The 19580-nt window shown below is 48.3% G+C and overlaps 1 protein-coding gene across 4 annotated transcripts; it reads right to left on the bottom strand.

The window, feature by feature from the left end:
* Nucleotides 1-3627: 3627 nt before the first annotated feature.
* On the bottom strand, nt 3628-13427 carry GJB1 (gap junction protein beta 1). 4 transcript variants are annotated; one of them, XM_090264945.1, is made up of 2 exons: nt 13321-13427; nt 3628-5129 (listed from the first exon to the last, which is right to left on the bottom strand). In XM_090264945.1, the coding sequence occupies exon 2, from the start codon at nt 5111-5113 to the stop codon at nt 4262-4264; it is 852 nt and encodes a 283-aa protein (XP_090121071.1). In that variant the 5' UTR covers nt 5114-5129; nt 13321-13427; the 3' UTR covers nt 3628-4261. The 4 variants fall into 4 exon arrangements, with proteins under 4 accessions (XP_090121071.1, XP_090121068.1, XP_090121069.1 ...); XM_090264942.1 differs by lacking the exon at nt 13321-13427 and adding an exon at nt 10775-10853; XM_090264943.1 differs by lacking the exon at nt 13321-13427 and adding an exon at nt 7046-7108.
* Nucleotides 13428-19580: the final 6153 nt, after the last annotated feature.

The raw sequence follows: 19580 nt of genomic DNA, 5'->3' as shown, positions 1-19580 counted from the left end.
CCTCTTCTCTTCCCAGTCCCTAATCTACTTTTGGTGTGACTGCTGGGGAGTGAGCTCCCAAACCACACATCTGACACCAGCACTCCCCCATTGAAAACCCTTAAGGGCCCTGACCAGAATGGCTCAGTGGGTTGGGCATCATCTCACAAGGCAAAGGCTCACCGATTGGATTCCCTTGATTCCTGGTCAGGGCACATGCCTGGGTTGCGGACCAGGTCCCCAGTTGGGGGTGTGACAGAGGCAGCTGATAGATGTTTCTCTCCTTCTCTTTCTCCCTCCCTTCCCCTCTCTCTAAAAATAAATCAATAAAATCTAAAAACAAACAAACAAACAAACAAACCCTTAATGGTTTCCACTACCCATAGGACAGTCTTAACCCCTTATAATGACATATAAGGCCCATGATAAGCTGGCTATAGTTTATCTTTCCCACCTCTCCTCTAGCCATTCCACCCCTTAAACCCTCCACAGCACGTTATTGGTCTAAATCTGAAGACAGCACCACGTCCTTTCAGATACCGTGTGTCTTTTGCTCCGTTGATTCTCCTTCTCTAGAATGGCCCAATCCTTTTCCCACCTAACAGGTTCAGCCTGGACTAGTCAAGGGATCAAAGGGGGCCCAGCTTGGTGGGTATTTACAGCCCCTTCCCTACCATAGGTTAGGCCTGGCAGTTAGGCAGTGTGGAATCAGTAAATGGAACAGGCAGTCCGCTCTAGCTGCCACTGTGTGCACCCAGGCTATCTGATTGGGCCTCTGAATCAGTTCATGGTTGCCATGCCAATTCTCTATGGATACTGCAGGCTGCTTTGAAATCCCATCTCAGCTGGCTGGGACCTTGACTACTCTCCTAGTTCAGCCTGTCCCTTCATCCAGGAGCGGACTCTGTCCCTCTGCTCCCAGCTCCTGATAGCTCTGCACACGGGTGCCTCTAACAGACTCTAAACGTCCCCAAAAGCACCAGTATCATGTGCGAGAGTGTTAGAAACTCCTGTTATGAGGCTTTTTCTGCCCTTTGTCAGACCCCTTGCATGTGGACCCTTAGATGGATCATGCTCGGGAGAAGTTTGCAACATCTCTTGGACTTTGCAGCTTGGACTGCGGGCTATTCCCTGGGGGAGGAAGCTCTATTATTGCTAAATTCTTTCCGCTAGCTCCAGCCTGCGGGAACGAACTCCTCTCCTTTCTGGTTCCTTGCGAATTTTAGCATGCCTTAAGGCTATGGTCTTTAGTGCTTCTGATACTATCTTATCTCAGTTTACAGTTTCCAAGCAGCTTCTGTGCACATCTGCTTTGATTCTCACGGAAGCTCTGTGAGAGAGGTAGAAAGGTTACTATTAACCCTACATTGCAGATAAGGAAACTGAGACTCAGGGAGGGTAAGTATAATGTGCCCAAGGGGAGAGAGCTAAGAAATGGAGACTCAGGTGTCCCGATTCCAATGTCCTCTTCATTACCCTTGTCACTCAATACACTGCCTCCTGGGTGGCAGGTATTAAGCCGCACTTGCCTCCTGTTTTTTTCTTCCTTACACTCCTGTGACTAAAGCCTCAAATAAAAAGGTCAGTCCCAGGTCACCACGACTCTTCCTCCCTCCCGGCGACAGACAGTGCGTACACTGGCTCCGCTCAAGCCTCCTTTGGCCTGCTCCCATCTGGTTCAAGGGACACAAGAGTAAGTGTCCTTCTGGCTGTAACTCCCAGCTGGGTGGCTTTATTGTCCCACCACTGCCCCCTGGAGAGGAAAGCCTTGATCTGGAGTTGGAGCATCTTTCCCAAGGAGATTTGTAGTACCTTTTGAAAAGAAAGATTTCCGGGGGCATGATGGATTTAATATTTCTCAGTATGGAGAGGGCATGAGGTTCCTCTGTGGAACCAGGGTGGAATTGAAAAAAAGAAAGATTTTCTCTTGCTGGCCTTTTGCACAGAGCAGAGATGCTCTGTGTGCGTTGTGCTGTGTTGTGGGGGTGAGGATGGATTTCAAAAGGAAAAACATCTCTCCCATGATGAGGGGTGTGGACCTCTCCTCTGACAGAGTACGATGCCAGTTCCTAAGGAGCAAGAAAATTTCCTGCAGGAAAGGAAATGTGTCTCTTTGATATGTATACATTTTTTAGAGGGAGAGAAGCATAACTCAGTTGCCTCTTCCACACCCCCAACTGGGGACCTAGGCCCTCAACCCCGGCATGTGCCCTGACCAGGAATCAAACCCAAATCGAACCAGCAACCTTTCTATTCACAGGCCAGCACTCAATCTATTGACCCACACTAGCCAGGGCTGGAATGTCTCTCTTTTCAGAGAGAGGGAAGCCCTCCCTCGGATTGCTGAATGTGGGGGAAAGGACTGTTTACTCCCTCTTTTCTTTTCTAAAGGAGGAACAGCCTCCAATGAGGAAACCTTCCATGCTTTGTAGGAAGGAGAGACTGTTTCTAGAGGAGAGCAATTCTGATCAAATGTTCTCTTCCTTTTAACACTTCCCACGTGGAGTTCAGCATCCTCTGAGAGGGAGTGTGAAATCTTTTTTTTTTTTTTTTTTTTCTTTCTGTTAGGAGGTATCTGAAAGCTGAAGAGAGAAATTTAAATTTACGGTGCGGAAAACTTTGACTCTGAGAGGTCACGGGTGAGGCTGGGGAAGACTTTTCAGAATCCCAGAGGCACAGAGTGTTCAAGGGAGCTTAGGGATAGGCGAGGCCAGCCTTATTTGCTCACAAGGAAACTGAGGCTTGGGGAAGGGAATGCCTTGCTAAGAAGTGACAGAGGCATGACTGGAACCCAGCTTTGTCAAACCCCAGCCTGGGGCTTTCCCCCCCGGCCCAGCTGAGGTGGGGAGGGGAGGTCACCTGCTGCTTTGGAGAGTGATTGCGCAGGAGACTGTTGCTGTGCAATGTTTGGCCTGCGGTGGAGACACCTGTGGGCGGGTGGCACTGATCCCTGCGGGAAGGGAACTGGGGAGAACGGGGGAATTAGGGGCTGGGTCCAGAGAAAAGGGGACAAAGTCACTGCACAATTGGATGGGTGGCTTGCGCGGGGCATTAGTCTGCCTGCAGTGCTGAACGTCAAGGGAGGAAGGGGGCAATTCCTCCCAGGAGCACAAAGGCGGGGGCTTCACCAAGGTACCAAGGGAACACGTGCTCCTCTCTGAGACCTGTTACAATCTCTCTATCACTTCTTGTTTCTTCAGAGGGAGTTGTCATCTGAATCTTTTCAAAATCAGAGGAAGGGGCCCAAGGAAACTTTTGGAGGTAATGTTAATGTTCTATAATATGTTATGGTCACGTTTACAAAACTGCACGCAATGACCAAAACTCAATAAGTTGTATAGTTAAAATGGATAAAAAAATAAATAAAATCAGAGGAAGAGAATAAGTTAAGTTAGATCCCAGTAAAGCTGTTATTTAAAAAATGATAGGGGAAAACAAAACACAACACCCAAAAGCCAAAACAACAGAACCCAGGAGAGAACAGCTCAAGGCCAGGAGGGCCGTGGCTCCTTATTTGCAACTTCGGCTTCTCAAATCACTAAGTCTTTAGCCCACTCCTTTCTTGATCAGCAAAAGCCAAGGCCAGCTCAGGCAGGGGGAGGTCAGAAGTTGCTGGAGAAAAAACTTGACAAACACACAAAGCACCTCTTCGTTTACTGTAAAATCCTGTTTAATGTGTAACATTTCAGGCCTTGGGGACTAGAGGCAGAGGCAACCCAGACCAACCCCCACTCCAATTATCTGCCTGTTTCTTTCTCCCTCCCTAACTCCTCCACCCCAGCCTGGTCCTCCTTTTCCTTGAGGCCGCAAGCAAGCGCTGCTCCTCCTTTTCTTGCTGCCCTCCCTTCTCCACCCACAGGCCCACAGCACCCTCCCTGCACTGCACTTGCTCCACTCCCTCCCCACTGATGTGACTCCAGAAATAGGATTATCTGACAGCACAGGGTTAAGATTAGTTTCATCACTGGAGATGCTGTCAGAGCATCTTATGTCTTGTCCCCAGTGGTCCCAGGGAGATGGAGAGGGAAGAGGAAGGGGAACAAGACCACAAGAGCTGCCCACACCCCCAATAGCCTTGAGCACTGAAGCCCATGGCCTCAGGCTTCTCACCCCTTCAGCACCTCAGACACAATGCCCTGGGGAGGAAGGGGAGTCGGGAGGGAAGGGAGTTTTTGCTGGAGCTCTCCAGGGCAGGCAGCAGTGTGTGCCCAGCAGGGGAGAAGGAGACACAGGCCCCGGGGCAGGGTTGGGGGCGGGATGGGACGTTGCCGGGTATGTGGCCTCAGCAGGCAGAGCAACGGTCGCTCCTCTCAGCCAGCCCGGCCCCAGTGCCCGGGCTGCGGCGCAGTATGTCTTTCAGGGAGCCATCCTGCTCACTCAGCAGCTTGTTGATCTCATTCTGCTTGTATTCAGGTGAGAGGCGGTGGCCGAAGCCCGAGCCCTTGCGGGAGGGCGGATTGGAGCGTTGCCGGGCGCGGCGGGCACAGGCCCGGATGATGAGGTACACCACCTCGGCCACGTTGAGGACGATGCAGATGCCGGAGGCGACCAGCATGAAGACGGTGAAGACGGTTTTCTCCGTGGGACGGGACACGAAGCAGTCCACTATGTTGGGGCAGGGGTAGGCCTCACACTTGACAAGGCGCACCATGGCGTAGCCCGGGTACAGCAGATAAAACACGTACATGAAGGCGGCCTCGAACAGCAGCCGGAAGACCACACTGATGATATAGGTCCACCACAGTGTCCCTGAGATGTGGAACTTGTGCCTCTTCACCTCCTCCATGTGGAGGGGGTCCCCATGACCCTCGAGTCTCAGCATTTTCTTTTCTATGTGCTGCTGGTGAGCCACGTGCATGGCCACGAGGAGAGCTGGGGTGGAAACCAAGATGAGCTGCAGAGACCACAGACGCACATGGGAAATGGGGAAAAATTGGTCGTAGCAGACGCTGTTGCAGCCAGGCTGGAGGGTGTTGCAGATGAAGGAAGACTTCTCGTCACCCCACACACTCTCTGCGGCCACCACCAGCACCATGATTCTGAAGATGAAGATGACTGAGAGCCATACTCGGCCAATGGCAGTGGAGTGCCGGTTCACGCCACTGAGCAAGGTGTACAAGCCCGTCCAGTTCATCCTGCCTCATTCACACCTGCAACACACGAGCCACAAAGCAAGCCGTCAGAGAGCTGGGGCGGAAGGCCAGTCACTGTCACACCACCTGAAAGCCCCCAGCCCTTTCAAGAACCAGTGACAGGAAAGGGAAAAGGAGAGTCATGGCTTTCCTCGTCACCCCATCTCCCTTGCCAGCCTTTCCTCCTCCTCCTCCTCTTCCTCCTCCTCTTCCTCACTCACTCACTCAACGTGACTTCCCTGAACCCCATCTCCCTGATTTCCTTCCATCCAACACTCTTTCCTCTCTAGCCCCTCTCTTTGCCAGGCCTAGCTCATTCTGCCTTTAGCCATTCTCTTTAGCTTCCCATCCTCCAGCTCCTTAACTCTGGACCTGGGGCAAACCCAAAAAGCCCTGTTACCTTGGGGAGTGCCTATCCCTGAGGCCACCCAGACAGGTCCCCTATGGTCTCATGTCTGTGCCGGGGGAGTGGTCCCTGGGTCCGCGCCTGCGTCCCAATTCATCACCGCCCGGTGCTGGGGAGTCATATGCTGCTTTATACCCAGTGTCTGCACAATGGGACCTTTGTGGGGCCCTGAACAACGCCCTTTAGAATTCAGATCAAACGCCCTGACTTCCGCCCACCCTACACACAGAGCACTTGTGTCCCAGCGCCGGACACCCAGCCTGCACCCACCTGTTCTGTGCCCGCCCGGTCCATCGCCGCACCGCCCCATGCCCTACCAGAAGAATGGCCACGGTGGAGGGGGAGGAGATGGAACAAAGACAGGTACATGTAAGAGGGGACCCGAGGGAACCAGGACACTCTTGGCTGAGGCCCTTCCGCATGACCCTCCTAGAAACTAGGGTCTGTGGGAATTTTCCTAGGCTTAGATCCCTTCCAGGGTATGGATGAGCTAGAGGACAGGAAAGGGAACTCCTATGTGTCAAGCCGGGAACTATGTTAAGCATTTTCCCGTGCATTCTTTCTTTTGACCCACTTAGCCAGCCTCTAAGGAGTGTTACCCTACTCTTTGCAGACGAGGAAGCGACTGCTCAGATACGTTAAGTCACCCACTCAAGGTCACACAGCTCGGAAGTGTTAGAATAAGGTGCCACGCAAAGGGAGCTGAAGCAGAAGTCTAGGCTCTCTCTACAGTATACCTGTTCTTTTTGCAGATGGGGTCTGCAAAAGCCAAGGCTAGCCGAGAGTAACAACAGCAACAGCAAGAGCAACAAAAGCCAACGCTAATGCTACCCATAAAAGCACAAGCAACGTGGCAGCTGTTGACGTGTGAGTAAACTCCAGAACCAGTGTCACGGAGCGTACTGTGACTAACCCTCCCGGAGCTTCTGGAAAGGGAACCTATCCAGAGAGTGGACAGGTGGACACACAGGAAGAAGAAGCCAGAAGGAGAAAGAAAGAGTTAAGCAATCAAAGAGAAAGTTAAAAGATGGACTCCTGGTTCTGCAGCTCATAAGGCCTTGGGCTGGTGACTAAACTTCTTTGAGCCTGCTTGCTCATCTATAATGGCCTTCACAGCCACGGTTGTTGCAAGGGTGGATGAAGCAACTTGCAAAAGTTCTTAGCACAGATCCACTGCCATAGTTGCTAATCAAAGGAACTAAGAACCTACCAGGAAGTAAAATAATGTTGCTTTGGGGGACTAAGTGGGCTGCCAAAGCCACTAACCCTCCTTTTGCTTCCCAATGCTGTTGTTGACCTATAGTGTCCATCTGAGATAGAACAGGCTGTTCCTTTGCTGCCCTGCCCCCAATGTCAAGTGTACGCTGTAACCTCCTGGTTTCCCAAGCTTGCCAGTTGCTCTAGGGAAAAAATTCTCTGTAGGCAAGCAAGCAGGCCTCCCCCAACCTCCCACTACTTCTGCCATTAAGTTGTAAGGAGGCCATGTTGGAAGCAGGGAAGTGGATGCGAGGAGAACACAGGCCTATACCTGTAGGAAATGCAGGACAGTGGTTGTGGCAGAAGCCCTGTCTCCAGTTCTGGGTGGTCCTCTCTGCTCCAGGGGGAAAGGGTGGGGTATTAGCAGCTGGAAAAATTGGGGAATGGGATATAAGAGAGTAGGAGATGAAAGGACTGTCCATAGGACATAGATTGCTTCTCTGAAGAAGGTTTATTCATATAACTTAAAAAAAAAAAAAAAAGAGCCCTGGCTGATGTGACTCAGTGGATTGAGCACCCGCCTGCAAACCAAAAGGTTGCTGGTTCAATTCCCAGTCAGAGCACAAGCCTGGATTGTGGATCAGGATTGAGCGCCAGCCTGCAAACCAAAAGGTCGCTGGTTCGATTCCCAGTCAGGGCACAAGCCTGGGATGTGGGCCAGGTCCCCGGTTGGGGGCATGAGAGAGGCAGCTGATCAATGTGTTTGTTGCATGTCGACGTTTCTCTCCCTCCCTTCCCCATTCTCTAAAAATAAATAAATTAAATGCTTAAAATATGATTAGTGAGTTTATGTTGTGGGCCTAAGCCAGCATGGGGAAGCAGGAATATGGGGGTCCTTTCTCCCAAGCCTAGGGTTTTGAAGGCAGAGCTGCTACAGGAGGCACCACAGTTTCCTGTAAAGAAATGTTTTGTCCAGTGAAACATTAGATTCAAACACATGTGGTCAAGGAACACGGAGAATAATTGTTTACTGAGCACCTGCTATGTGCCAGGCCCTTGCATGCATACTATTTCACATAAAACTTTGAACAACCCTGCAACGCAGGTATTACTTTGAATCCTCATGTCACAGATGAGGCAACTGACATAAAGAAAGGTCAAGGGAGCCCTGAGCAGTGTGGCTCAGTGGGTTGGGAGTCATTCCACATAGCAAAGGTTGGCGGGTTCGATTCCCAGTCAGGGCACACACTTGGGGTGCAGGTTTGGTCCTCGGTTGGGTGTGTGCAAGAGGCAACTGATAGATGTTTCTCTCCCTCTCTTTCTCCCTTCCCTTCTTTCTAAAAATAAAGAAATAAAAAAATTTTTTTTAAAGAAAGGTGAAGGGATTTGTACAAGGGTCACAAGGGTTGCGCAGTCAGCACATGACTGAGCTGGGATTTGAGCCAGGCCAAGTTGACTCCAGAGCCCATACTCTGTCCCATAAGCTCTACTGCCTTGGCTGGAATTTAAATTTTCTTTCTGTGTTTTTAGAAACAGGGACATTCAAAACTGGCCTGACTTTTATTTTGCCTTCTCCCGTTTCCTATCAACTGACAACTCTTTTCCTCTCGTTCCTTCCCAGGACTTCCTGCTGCATCCTGATTTTGTTCGGGTTTCCCTTCCTTAGCTTCCTTGCACTGCTTATTTAAACTCCAGAGCAAGCATCAGCTGTTGGCTTCTCTCCGCTCCTCCTGGCGCCCCCACAGGCAGCCTGGCCTCCTCTGAGTTTCTCGGTTGGTGTAGCTTTTAGCCTCTCATCTTCTTGAACCATCTGGGATGTAGCCAGTTGCTTCCTTCCGGCCCCCCAAGGGCCCTTGTGTAGGCACTTGGACCTCAAGTTTAGCTTTCCCATTTGGAAGGAGAGCTGATCCCTATGTCAACATTAGTACCTCAAGGGTTTAAAAAAAACAAAAAACATCCAGGGGAGTGACCTGATTTTGAAATCCAAACCGTTGGTGTGACTTTGGGTTAAAGTCCAGATATTGATATGCTCTGTGTTGCTCCGGGTGTGTTTTCCCTCATCCTGTTTAATTGGACAAGATTTCTCTGGCCATATGAGGCTCTGGCTTTAGCCCGAAATTCAGCTTTGCCCAAACACTCAAGCACGGTTCAAAAATCAGGCAATCGCCCTTAGTGCTTACAACAGCCTTGTAATATTATCCCACTTCTCAGGCAAGGAAGTTGAGGCTCAGAGAAGTTAGAAAACGTGCCTCAGTGACAACTGCTCTGCTGTGATATGGTAGAGTCAACTTTCCAACTCATTTTCCTGTGACCTTAAAACCTTTGGATGCACATTGAGCTGCCTTAGGCTGCCTCTTTTCCTTTAAGGACTTTGCATTCTGAGACCAGGCCCACGACTCAAAGCCTTGTGCTCCTTCCCACATGTGCTTGCATGTGTGGGTGCATGCATACATGCACACTCACACACGCACAAAAGCACATGCTCACACACACACATGCACATACACATTCATCAAGTCTCTCTCTTTCTTTCTGCCCACTCCCCACCCCTCCTTCCAACTATAGGAAATCCTTGTGTTTTCTCGGTTTGGTAAAGAGGCGCCTGGCTAGGCTGGATGAAGTCACACCCAGTCTCGGACTCCACACTCCCCCCACCCCCATCTTACCCACCATTTCACAGGCACCTCAGGTGAAGACAGGGGACTTTCTTAGAGATTAACCTGAATTCCGGGCTGCCTTCATCAATCTGGCGTGGCTAAAGCCAGACTCCTCCAGAACCTCTTCCTCTTCCCCTGCTTCTCTTCCCTGCCTCAATCCTGTTCTTCTACAGCCCCTGAGGAGTTGCCTTGTCCCTGCTACCCTGCCATATGTGTTCTGTGGCTAGGCCCAGGTCAGGGCCAGTGTAGCTCATTCCAGAGTTCTCCTTCTCTCGCTCTGCAGTGGTCTTTTGATAGAACTCCGGCTAATGTCGGCTCCCCTACTGATTGCCTGTTCCGTTGACACCTTCTTACTCCTCCATCAACTATCTGACTTCCTGCGTCTCTGTGCTTTGGCTTTTCAAAACAGCCACCGTTTATGGAATACTTAGTGTGTGCCAGAGTGGTGGGTTTATTAACTCTCAACCTCACAACAGCCCTGCTTGCTATGGGTTGTTTACTGTCTTCAGTTTACACGTAAGGCCAGCAAAGCCTCAGAGAAGCTGAACAACTCATCCCACAGCTGGTAAGCAGTGCTGGAACTCCTGTTACCATTCATGTTGGTCCCTCACCAAAGCCTGGGTCCCTTCCCCCTTGCTCTGCTGCATCGACATCTATCTTCCATCCATTCACACCCCTCTTTCTTGTCTCTTTTCTCCCCTTATCTCATTTTCTAAGTCCCTGCATTCTGCCATGACATTGCTAACAGCTGGAAAACCTGCGAACAGCTGGAACGCCACCCCTCCTTTGGATCTCCAAATCATCGTTTACTCCAAGCTCTGCTTGAGTCTGCCTGCCTCCTTCAAAAAGATGGAAATGCATGTTCCCAAATCTCAGCCCTGTTGGCTAGCCCTGTACACCTACTGAGTGCACAGTATTGATCTGCCTGCAGCCCCCTGATGGTTGCACGCCTGGTTTACTGTCTAATCAGGGAAGGAAAAGAGCACCTGGCAGTGCCCAGTGGTCTCACCAAACCTTAACCCTATGTGGTGGGAAATACTCTGCAGAGATAAACTTGGCCAATCTGTGCCAGGGGTCCCCTCAAGCCTTCCTGGGAATTCAGCTCTATGTGGATGAAGGGAACCCTTGGCTGGGGAAAAAGATTGAGGGGAGAAACGATTTGGAACCTGGAAAGAGGGTAAGAGTTGGGGGCCACAAAGAGAGGCTAAGCACGCTGCCACCTGTCAGGAGGGGCCTCACCCCAGCTCAGAGGGAAGCACAGAAGGGATCTAAGTGGCTGAATGCCGAAGCCAAGAGAAGACAAGACTCAGGCACCTCCCCAGGTCCCATTCCTGTCCCCCTGTGCCACACCTTATCCACCCAGCGTCCCCTTATCCACCTCACTCAGCCCCCAGGTTTCTCACCTGGCTGCCGCTGCTGCTCTTTCCCGGGAATGTCTGCAGACGTGTCTGCACTATGCTATGAGGTGCTGTCAGCCCGGCCCAGGGGAGGAGCAAGGAACCCAGGACCTGAGCCACAAATGGCTCGTAGCCCAAGAGGAACCAGACAAACATTAACCAGCCCCACCTCGTCTCACACACAATTATTAAATAAGATCGATTCCCTCAGCTTCCAATGCGTTCAGATGGACAGATCACATAGCCGGGAGTTACTACCCTTTCCCTTCTTGTCACCTGTGTGCCCATGTTTAGCCCATCTCATCTGGGAGACTGGACTGCATGGACCTGGGCTCATCAACAGCCCTCAGACTTGCCCCACTGCGGGCCATAGGTAGAGTGTATATATGGGCGAGCTGCAGAGAGGGTTCCTGCACTCCCTTTATCCCGTAGAGCTCCCAGCCTTTAAAGGGTTATGACTGCGGAGGAAAAAAGGCATGAACAGTGCTTACTGGCACCTTGAGGTCAAGGCGGGGATGACACCACTTTCCCCACCTGGCAGTACTAGGATGCTCTTGATTCTCTGCTTATTGTCCATGTCTTAAGTGGGTAGGGATGGACCAAAGTATTTCCAATCTCATCCCAGAGCCCTAAAACCACTTCAAAATGCTCTTCTACCCTCAGGGCCAAGGTAGTTGAACTGCAATGTGTATCATGTGAAGTAACAGATCTTGGCAATCATTAAAATAAACAAAGAAGGTCAACCATTAACTGTGGGATCAGTCCAGTTTGAAGGAAGATATACCTAGAGACCCTGCTCATTCTGTGGCCTGAATGACAGCAAAGAAATAAATGAAGTCAGTAGAAATTGGTCCCCTGCCTTGTGCACACCACCTTGCCGCAAGCTCACTGCTAGAAAGAGACCCAGAGCCTCGGCTTCCCTTGGCCAAACCTAGGCATATGAGTACATCAATTGAGCCCTGGCTCGTGTGACTCAGTGGATTGAGCACCGGCCAGCAAACCAAGGGGTCACCAGTTCAATTCCCAGTCAGGACACGTGCTTGGGTTGTGGGCCAGGTCCCTGGTTGGGGGCGCACAGGAGGCAGCCACGTGTTGATGTTTCTCTTCCTATCTTTCTCCTTCCCTTCCCCTCTCTCTAAAAATAAATAAATAAAATCTTTGAATACATCAATTGATGAGTCTTCACTGGACATCTACTGGGTACTCAGTACTGGATACATGCTGGAGACAGGTGGCAGAAGAGGGGGAAACATCCCAACTGTTTTTTCTCTCTCTCTCTTTAATCCTCACTCAAGAATATGCTTATTGATTTTAGAAAGAGGGGAAGGGAGGGAGAGAGAGGGGGAGAGAAATATCGATGTGAGAGAGAAACGTCGATTGGTTGCCTCTTGCACGTTCCCCAACCAGGGACCAAACCTGCAGCATAGGCATGTGCCCTGACTGGTCATCGAACCAACAGCCCTTCAGTTTATGGGATGATGGTCCAATCAAATGAGCCACACCAGCCAGGGCCCAATTGTTCTTAAGGCAACATACAAAGTACTTTTCAAGTATTACTTTATTTGATCCTCAAAATAACCCTATGTTAGTGTGGCTTAGTGGATTGAGAGCCAACCTATGAACCAAAGGGTCGCCAGTTCGATTCCCAGTCAGGGCACATGCCTGGGTTGCAGGCTAAGTCCTTAGTTGGGTGGGTGTGAGAGGCAACCACACATTGATGTTTCTATTCCTCTCTTTCTCCCGCTCTTCCCTTCTCTCTAAAAATAAATAAATAAAATCTTAAAAAAGAAAACAACCCTATGCAGCAGGCATTACTAATATTTTCATGTTACAGAGGAATTAAGGCACACACAGGTTAAGTTCATAACTGAGGCCACCCAGCTAGTAATTAACAAAGCTAGATTTGAACCCAGGCAGTCTGGCTCCAGAACTTGCTCCACTGCCTCCCAGCTGATGAGCTCTATAGGTCCCACTGAGGATCTGAGTAAGAGCTGGTCCCTGACTCTAGAAGTTTCTAAGCTAGCAAGAAAAATGAGACATGTACCTTAAAAAAAAAAAAAACAACCCAAAGCAGCCCTGGCTAAGTAGCTCAGTTGGTTAGAGCATCAGACCAATGTCTCTAGGTTGTGGGTTCGATCCCTGGTCAGGGCACATACAAGAATGAACCAATGAATACATAAATAAATGGAACAACAAATTGATGTTTCCCTCTCTCTCCAAAAATCAATAAATAAAAAATTTAAAGAGGGGAAGAAGACCCACAGCAGCAGACATTTACTCCTCAATTCTCATGCAAGAGTGTGAAATTACATTTGAAAGAACCCGATGGCTAGTGAGCACCAGCCATGGCCTTCAGGCTGACCCAGTTTACAATTCGATTAGGAGGAGGAGGGCAAAAAGGTAACTTGCCTAGTTCACACGATGTTTCTGGCAAACATAGTTGTTTACAAGTTTCAAACAACATTTTACTAGAGCCAAGGGAAGACTTCAAAAAGCCACATACACTACAATTGAAAATTGGATGAACATCCTGTAGCGCTAGAGACATGTACCTTTGTACCGGCGACAAGGGAGTATGTCCTAAATGCTCGCTGAAGATAAGAGGTGCCAGACAGCATTCAGATGTAGAATGAGAACGTAGGCTTCATGGAAGATGCAGAGCTGAGCTCCGGTCATGAAGGAGGTGGAGGGCCAAACATTCCGGGTGACAGGAAGCTGTGAGATGTGCTTAGGGAATGGTGGGCAGACCTGTTTGACCAGAAGAGAGAGCTCCTATAGCAGAGCTCTCCACAAGGGAAACTACAGGTCAGCATCAGTGTGTACTCATTGTTCCTTGGAGTCTGGCACGGGTTCCTCGGGGTGCTTGCAGTTCTAGGCTACCGGAAGTCTATTTGAATAGTTTGTAGCTGCCAAAAACACTGTTGGTAGAATCGACTTGCCCTCTGCCTGTTTACTGCTGCTGGAACTTGTCTTCTTGATGAAGTATTGATCCTTCATGAGAGAGAGGAACGGCAAGGGGAGAAGAGGGAAGGCATGGGAGGGAAAAGGTTGGAAGGAAATGGAGGGACGAGGGGGAACCTATTGCAGTGAGCCATGTAAATCCACTTGCTGTGGTAAGCAGCTAAAATCAGCCTCTGCCTTGAATCCTAAGCAGACTTGCTTCTTACAATGGAAGTTCCGGGGGAATATTTGAAGGTTTTACATCAGCCTGCTTATTTCCTTGGATTCACTCAGGGAGACCTTCATTAGATTCTTGACACGTACAAAGTAAGAGGCCCCCTAAACATAAGCGTGCTGTCTCTGGCACGGCTCAAACATCAGCCTCAACAAGGGCTTTCCCCATTCCCATTCCACCCAGGACCAGGGCAGCATGTCTCGCCAGTGACATCGTTGTAGTTCAGAGGCTCAGACCCCATCCACAGAATTAAGGAGCAGGCTGGCGGGAGCTCTGCTCGTTACAGCACGTGAGCCTGAGGTTCCATCAGATGGCATCCAGCACTGCCTCGCATGTGGAGTTCATCATCTAGTCCGTCCCTGGGCCTCATTACTGAGCCAAATGTGCCATTGTGTGTGCCTTTGATCAATGAGGCAGCATCGCTGTATGACTCAGAAATCAAAGCGGACAGCTTCCGATATAAATGGGACTTAAGATGCACAGGCAACAACTCTTCCCGAATGGGTCCATAAGATGAAGGAAAAGGGGAACCATGAAAACCTGCAGGACACTTCAAATGTCCCCACCCCAGCTCAGGCTGTGGAAGGTTGTGCAAACTGTATGTAAGGGCTGCTGGGGAGAGATGGAGGTGGTCCTGTATTTGTAATTGATATTGTTTTTCACAAATCCTTTTCAAGAGGACACATACTTACATGAATAGGTCTGTGCCTCAGGAATGCATATTCTTAGGAGAAGTCAAGGAGAGGGAGTTAATATTTTTCCAAGGGGGTTTCTGAAGGCCTTTACTCAGATAGTGTACCAATTTACCTGATGGTTAAGCATATACCTTTTGCTTTAAGGACAGTTTGGAGTGGGGAACAAAACAAAGTGGTTTCAGCACCCCCCAAACCTAATCGTATGAAATAGCCTAAAACCAGCCCCGCATAGTCAGGATGGTACATCCATTCTCCCAAGAGTAGAGCCTAAAAGTGAGGCAATGCTTTTCGGAGTTTATAGGTTTCCTGTGAAGAAGAGCCTTCAGAGCATCTATTCCCTGCAATTTGGAATTCATTTTGCCCCTGTTTTTGTGATTTATGAAGACCTTAATTCCTGGGGCTTGAGGAATGACACTATATTTCACTGCTGTCTGATCACAGCACCAACAGAGGGTATGCTTGCAAAAGATTCCAGAAAGTTCAACACCCTTTCACTAGACCAGGTAGCCCAGTGAAAAAAAGTGAAATGAAAAATTGGAACTTTTAAGCTACTGTCTTTTTTTTTTTTTAATTTAAGATTTTATTTATATTTAGAGAGAGGGGAAGGGAGGGAGAAAGAGAGGGACAGAAACATCAATGTGTGAGAGATACATCAATCAGTTAGCTGCCTCTCGCATGCTCCCAATTGGGGACCTGGCCTGCAACCCAGACATGTGCCCTGACTGGGAATGGAGCCCAAGACCTTTCGGTTCATAGGCCAGTGTTCAATTCCCTGAGCCACACCAGCCAGGGCTCCTGGTCTTCTAAATAGAAATCCAATGGTCTCTCACCCAAGCTGAGGAGCCAATAAAACATGTAAAGCAGGCCCTAAATAGAAGCCCTGTGCTCACCCTTTCTGTCTAATCTTTGGACTCCTCTGCTCTTCCTTCTGTCAGCCAAGTTTGCCAATAATAACAGCATGCATGCCTCATCCAGGGTCCCTGTGCCTCACTAATTACAACCGCTGCCTTTGACCTTTCCTGGAACCACCAAGCGCTACCAGGTAGTGCTTTGGGGAGTGCCAGGCAGATGACAATACCCTGAAGGCCAAGGCTTCTGCTCCCATGCATGGCTCATAGGACAGACGATGGGCTATCCAGGTAGGAAATCCAGGCAGTTCTCCTACTCCACCTGCCCAGCCAACCCTGCTGCACAGTAGAGGACTGAGTTCTAGGCCCATTCAGATCATTGAAATCACGAACTCCATTGCTTTCTGCTTGAAGATCCCCACCTCCCTGTTCATGCACATCCGTCCTTCCGGTCAGAGGCGGGGAGCCAGAGTGTGTGCTGCATGGATTCCTGGACTGACCTACTGATGTGGACTCTGGCACCTGGTCCAGGGAGAGAGCACTGGGCCAAAGGGGCACCCATAAGAGCTGAGTCCAACCTTAACTCTCATTGTAACACTTTGTGCCTCTCAGAGAGTCCCAGCCCCAGCCAACACAGCAGTGTGTGTGTGCGTGTGTGTGTGTGTGTGTGTGTGAAGGGGAAGATAGGATCTATCCTGTGTACCTTCCTTAAACTGCCAAATCAGTCTCTGCAACAGGCTCTGAGTACTATACTAATACATCTCCATCGTTCACAGCCTGCATTCTAACTAACCTGCTTTCCTTAATCTGTTCCTTGTGACCGAACAGGACAATCTTGCTGCCAAGCCTCCCAGTCAAAGACGTTATCTCCCTTTTTCTGTTTCCATTCTCATCTTGCCTTTTAAAAAAAAAATTGAATTTTTTAATGAAATACTTAATACTTTTTTAGGGAGAGGGGAAGAGATAGAGAAAGAGAGGGAGAAAAACATCCATTTGGGTTATGTTTTCCACCCACAGAAGACAAGGGTGATAGACCTGCTTCAGTCTCTCCTAGGAAGTGGGTCTTTGGTGGCATTGGGTTTGTCAGCATGAGGGTACTTTTCAGAATGTCAGTTACTGATTTCTGAATCTGAGTTAGTGCTTTGCAATAAACATACACTGCTCTTCCTCTCTGCTGACATTGCATCTCATGGTGTCGGGGCTGGGTTAAGCCATAGAACACACCAAGGCTGGCATTATTCCTAGGGAACAATGTTGTCTACGGAACTGAGCTACACATCTTGATAAACCCTGACTGTTATCACACGAGTCCCAAGAACTTCCACGACAATTTGATCCCCATCACAAGGCTTTTTTTTGGAAGGAGGGGCTCTTTTTAAGGATTAAACCAAACTCTAAATTATATAGACATATATGTAGCATTGGAATGTTTTGCTTAGTTTTTAAAAATATATATTTTTTAAATTTAGTTTTAGAGAGAGGGGAAGGGAGGGAGAAAGAGAGGGAGAGAAACATCAATGTGTGGCAGTCTCTCACGGGCCCCTCAACTGGGGACCTGGCTCACAACCCAGGCATGTGCCCTGACTGGGAATTGAACTGGTGACTCTTCGGCTTGCAGGCTGCACTCAATTCACTGAGCCACACCAGCCAGGGCTGCTAAGTTTGTCTCAGAGCCCAGAAGAGCAATTTCTGATGTGGATTCCTTGAGCTGGCTGCCACTTCTAATTCCACCATACATTGAAACCCCTTACAATGTAAATCTGCACGTCAGCAGACCTTCATAACCTACCTTTCATCAGGATACTCGAAGCCTCCAACATAGTGTGGGATTCCCTAATTGGATGGTATCTTCAACTGGGCCCCTGCTCTATCTTTTTTTCTTCTTAAAGCAAGTTTTTGAAAGGTACTTCTACATTTGCTGTCTCCACTTCTTCATCACCCGTTCACTCTTCAGTTCCACTCCAATCTGGCTACTGTCCCGACTCCCTATTGCCCTGAAACCATTCTCAGCATGGTCACTGGGTTGCTGAAGCCAAGAGACATCCCTCAGAATGAGACTTACCCACTCTGAGGTGTTTGATCTACCTGACCGCTCCCCTTCTCCTTTGAGTGTTTTCCTCTTAATGTTAATTTTTATGTTTGCTGATTACACAAGTAAGACATGTTCTTTATGGAAAAACAAGAGTACAAAAAAAAAAAATCAAGGATGAAAATAAAAAGAGTCTATAACACCATCACCCAGAGATAATTATTCCTTATTGATGTGAAACCTTACAGTCATTTTTCAATGAATAGGTAGAAATACATCTTTAAAAGAAAATTATCATATGATACATATTATTATTTTTATGAGGTATAATTGACATATAACATTATATTACTTTCAGGTGTACAGCATTATGATTCAATATTTGTGTGTATTGTGAAATGATCACCACCTAAGTCTAGTTAGCATCCATCACCACACATAGCTACAATTTTGTTTCTTGTGATGAGAACGTTTAATGTCTACTCTCTTAGCAACTTTCAAATTTGTAATACAACATCACTAGCTGCATTTACTGTGCTGTACGTTACATCCCCCTGATTTGTACCTTTTTACTCCCTCCACCCACTTTGCCTACCTTCCACCCTTCACCTCTGACAACCACCAATCTGTTCTCTGCAATATATATTATTTTATATCCTCTCTCACTTGCCATTATAGCATGATCATTTTAAAATGTCACAAAATTTTTCTCTAAAACAGGAGTTTCAATGGCTACATCACCTCCTTTGTTTCTTTAAAAAGATTTTATTTATTTGTTTATTTTTTAGAGAGAGGGGAAGGGAGGGAGAAAGAGAGGGAGAGAAACATCAATGTGAATGTGTGAGAGATACATCCATCTGTTGCTTCTCATTTGCCCCCAACCAGGGACCTGGTCTGCAACCCAGGCATGTGCCCTGTTCGGGAATCGAACCGGCAACCTTTCAGTCCACAGGCCAGTGCTCAATCCACTGAGCCACACCAGCCAGAGTCCCTTTCAATTTTGTTATAGTTTTTTCTAGTGAGTCACTCATCTCTCTGATTGCTCCATGCTTTCCTCTTATTCTGCTCCTTAAATGTTGATGTTCCTCAGAGTTCCATTCCCTCTGTCCTTATCACTTCTCAAACTCTTCTAGAGCAGTCTCATCCACTCCCGCAGCTTCAACTATGTATAGTTTTGAAGAGAATATACATATTCTCTTCTGCTCCCAATGTTGTTCTTCCAGTTGTTGCCTTATACCAGTGAATGATATTATATCCATACAATTGCCCAAGGCAAGAATCTGGGGAGTTGGCATTAGCGCCCCTGTCTTGCTCATTCTCCTACCACTCAATAAATAAGTAAACCCTGTCAGTTTTACCTCATCAGATCTTCTGACTCCTCCTCTTCGTTCCTACTTCCCTCCCACTACCCTGGTACAGACTCTGATAATTTTACAATTGAATTAATAGGCCAGTTTCCTACCTGTCTCTCAACTCCCATTCATGGCTTCTTCCCATCCATTCTCCAAATTTTCTTCAGTGATCTTTCTAAAGTGTATATCTGATCATGTCACTTCCCTGCTTAAAATCCTCCATGGGCTCCTCACTGTCTTTGGGGTAAAACCTGAGTATAACACCTTTCTGCTATTTCTTTACTAATGCTTCTTCGTTCTTTGAAACTCTGCTCAGATAGCCTGCTATTTACATACAAAAGCTAAGGAGTAATGAGATGCAGCCAGTGTTTTCTTGTGCTAAGTTCAGGAGTCTGGATTTTATTCCCTCCATTTTCTCTGTCCTCCCGTTTTTCCTCTGCTCTGTGTATCCCTGAGGTAGCACTTACCACAGCCCATCATCTTGTCTGTTTATTTGTGTGTCTCCTCCATTAGAGTACTACTTTTGAAGGGCAGGGACCATTCATGTGTGAATGAGCACCTCTGCTTAGCACACAGTGGTTGTTTAGAAAAACTTGGATGAATGACAATTGAATGAATAAAAACACATGGCCAACAAAGAAAGGAACTTAAGGCCTTCAGCCTATCTTTAAGCTGTCAACATGATAATGCAGTTACCTTTTATCTTGGCCATA

This window comes from Furipterus horrens, unplaced genomic scaffold, assembly GCF_987537825.1.
Source record: "Furipterus horrens unplaced genomic scaffold, mFurHor1.1.pri manual_scaffold_17, whole genome shotgun sequence".
Taxonomy (NCBI): Eukaryota; Metazoa; Chordata; class Mammalia; order Chiroptera; family Furipteridae; genus Furipterus; species Furipterus horrens.
Note: the sequence above shows the minus strand (reverse complement) of the source record. Positions and strands in the feature narration are given on the sequence as shown.

What these genes read in the sequence shown, in the direction of transcription:
- GJB1 (XM_090264945.1), bottom strand. Translation starts at nt 5,113, where the DNA reads ATGAACTGGACGGGCTTGTACACCTTGCTCAGTGGCGTGAACCGGCAC.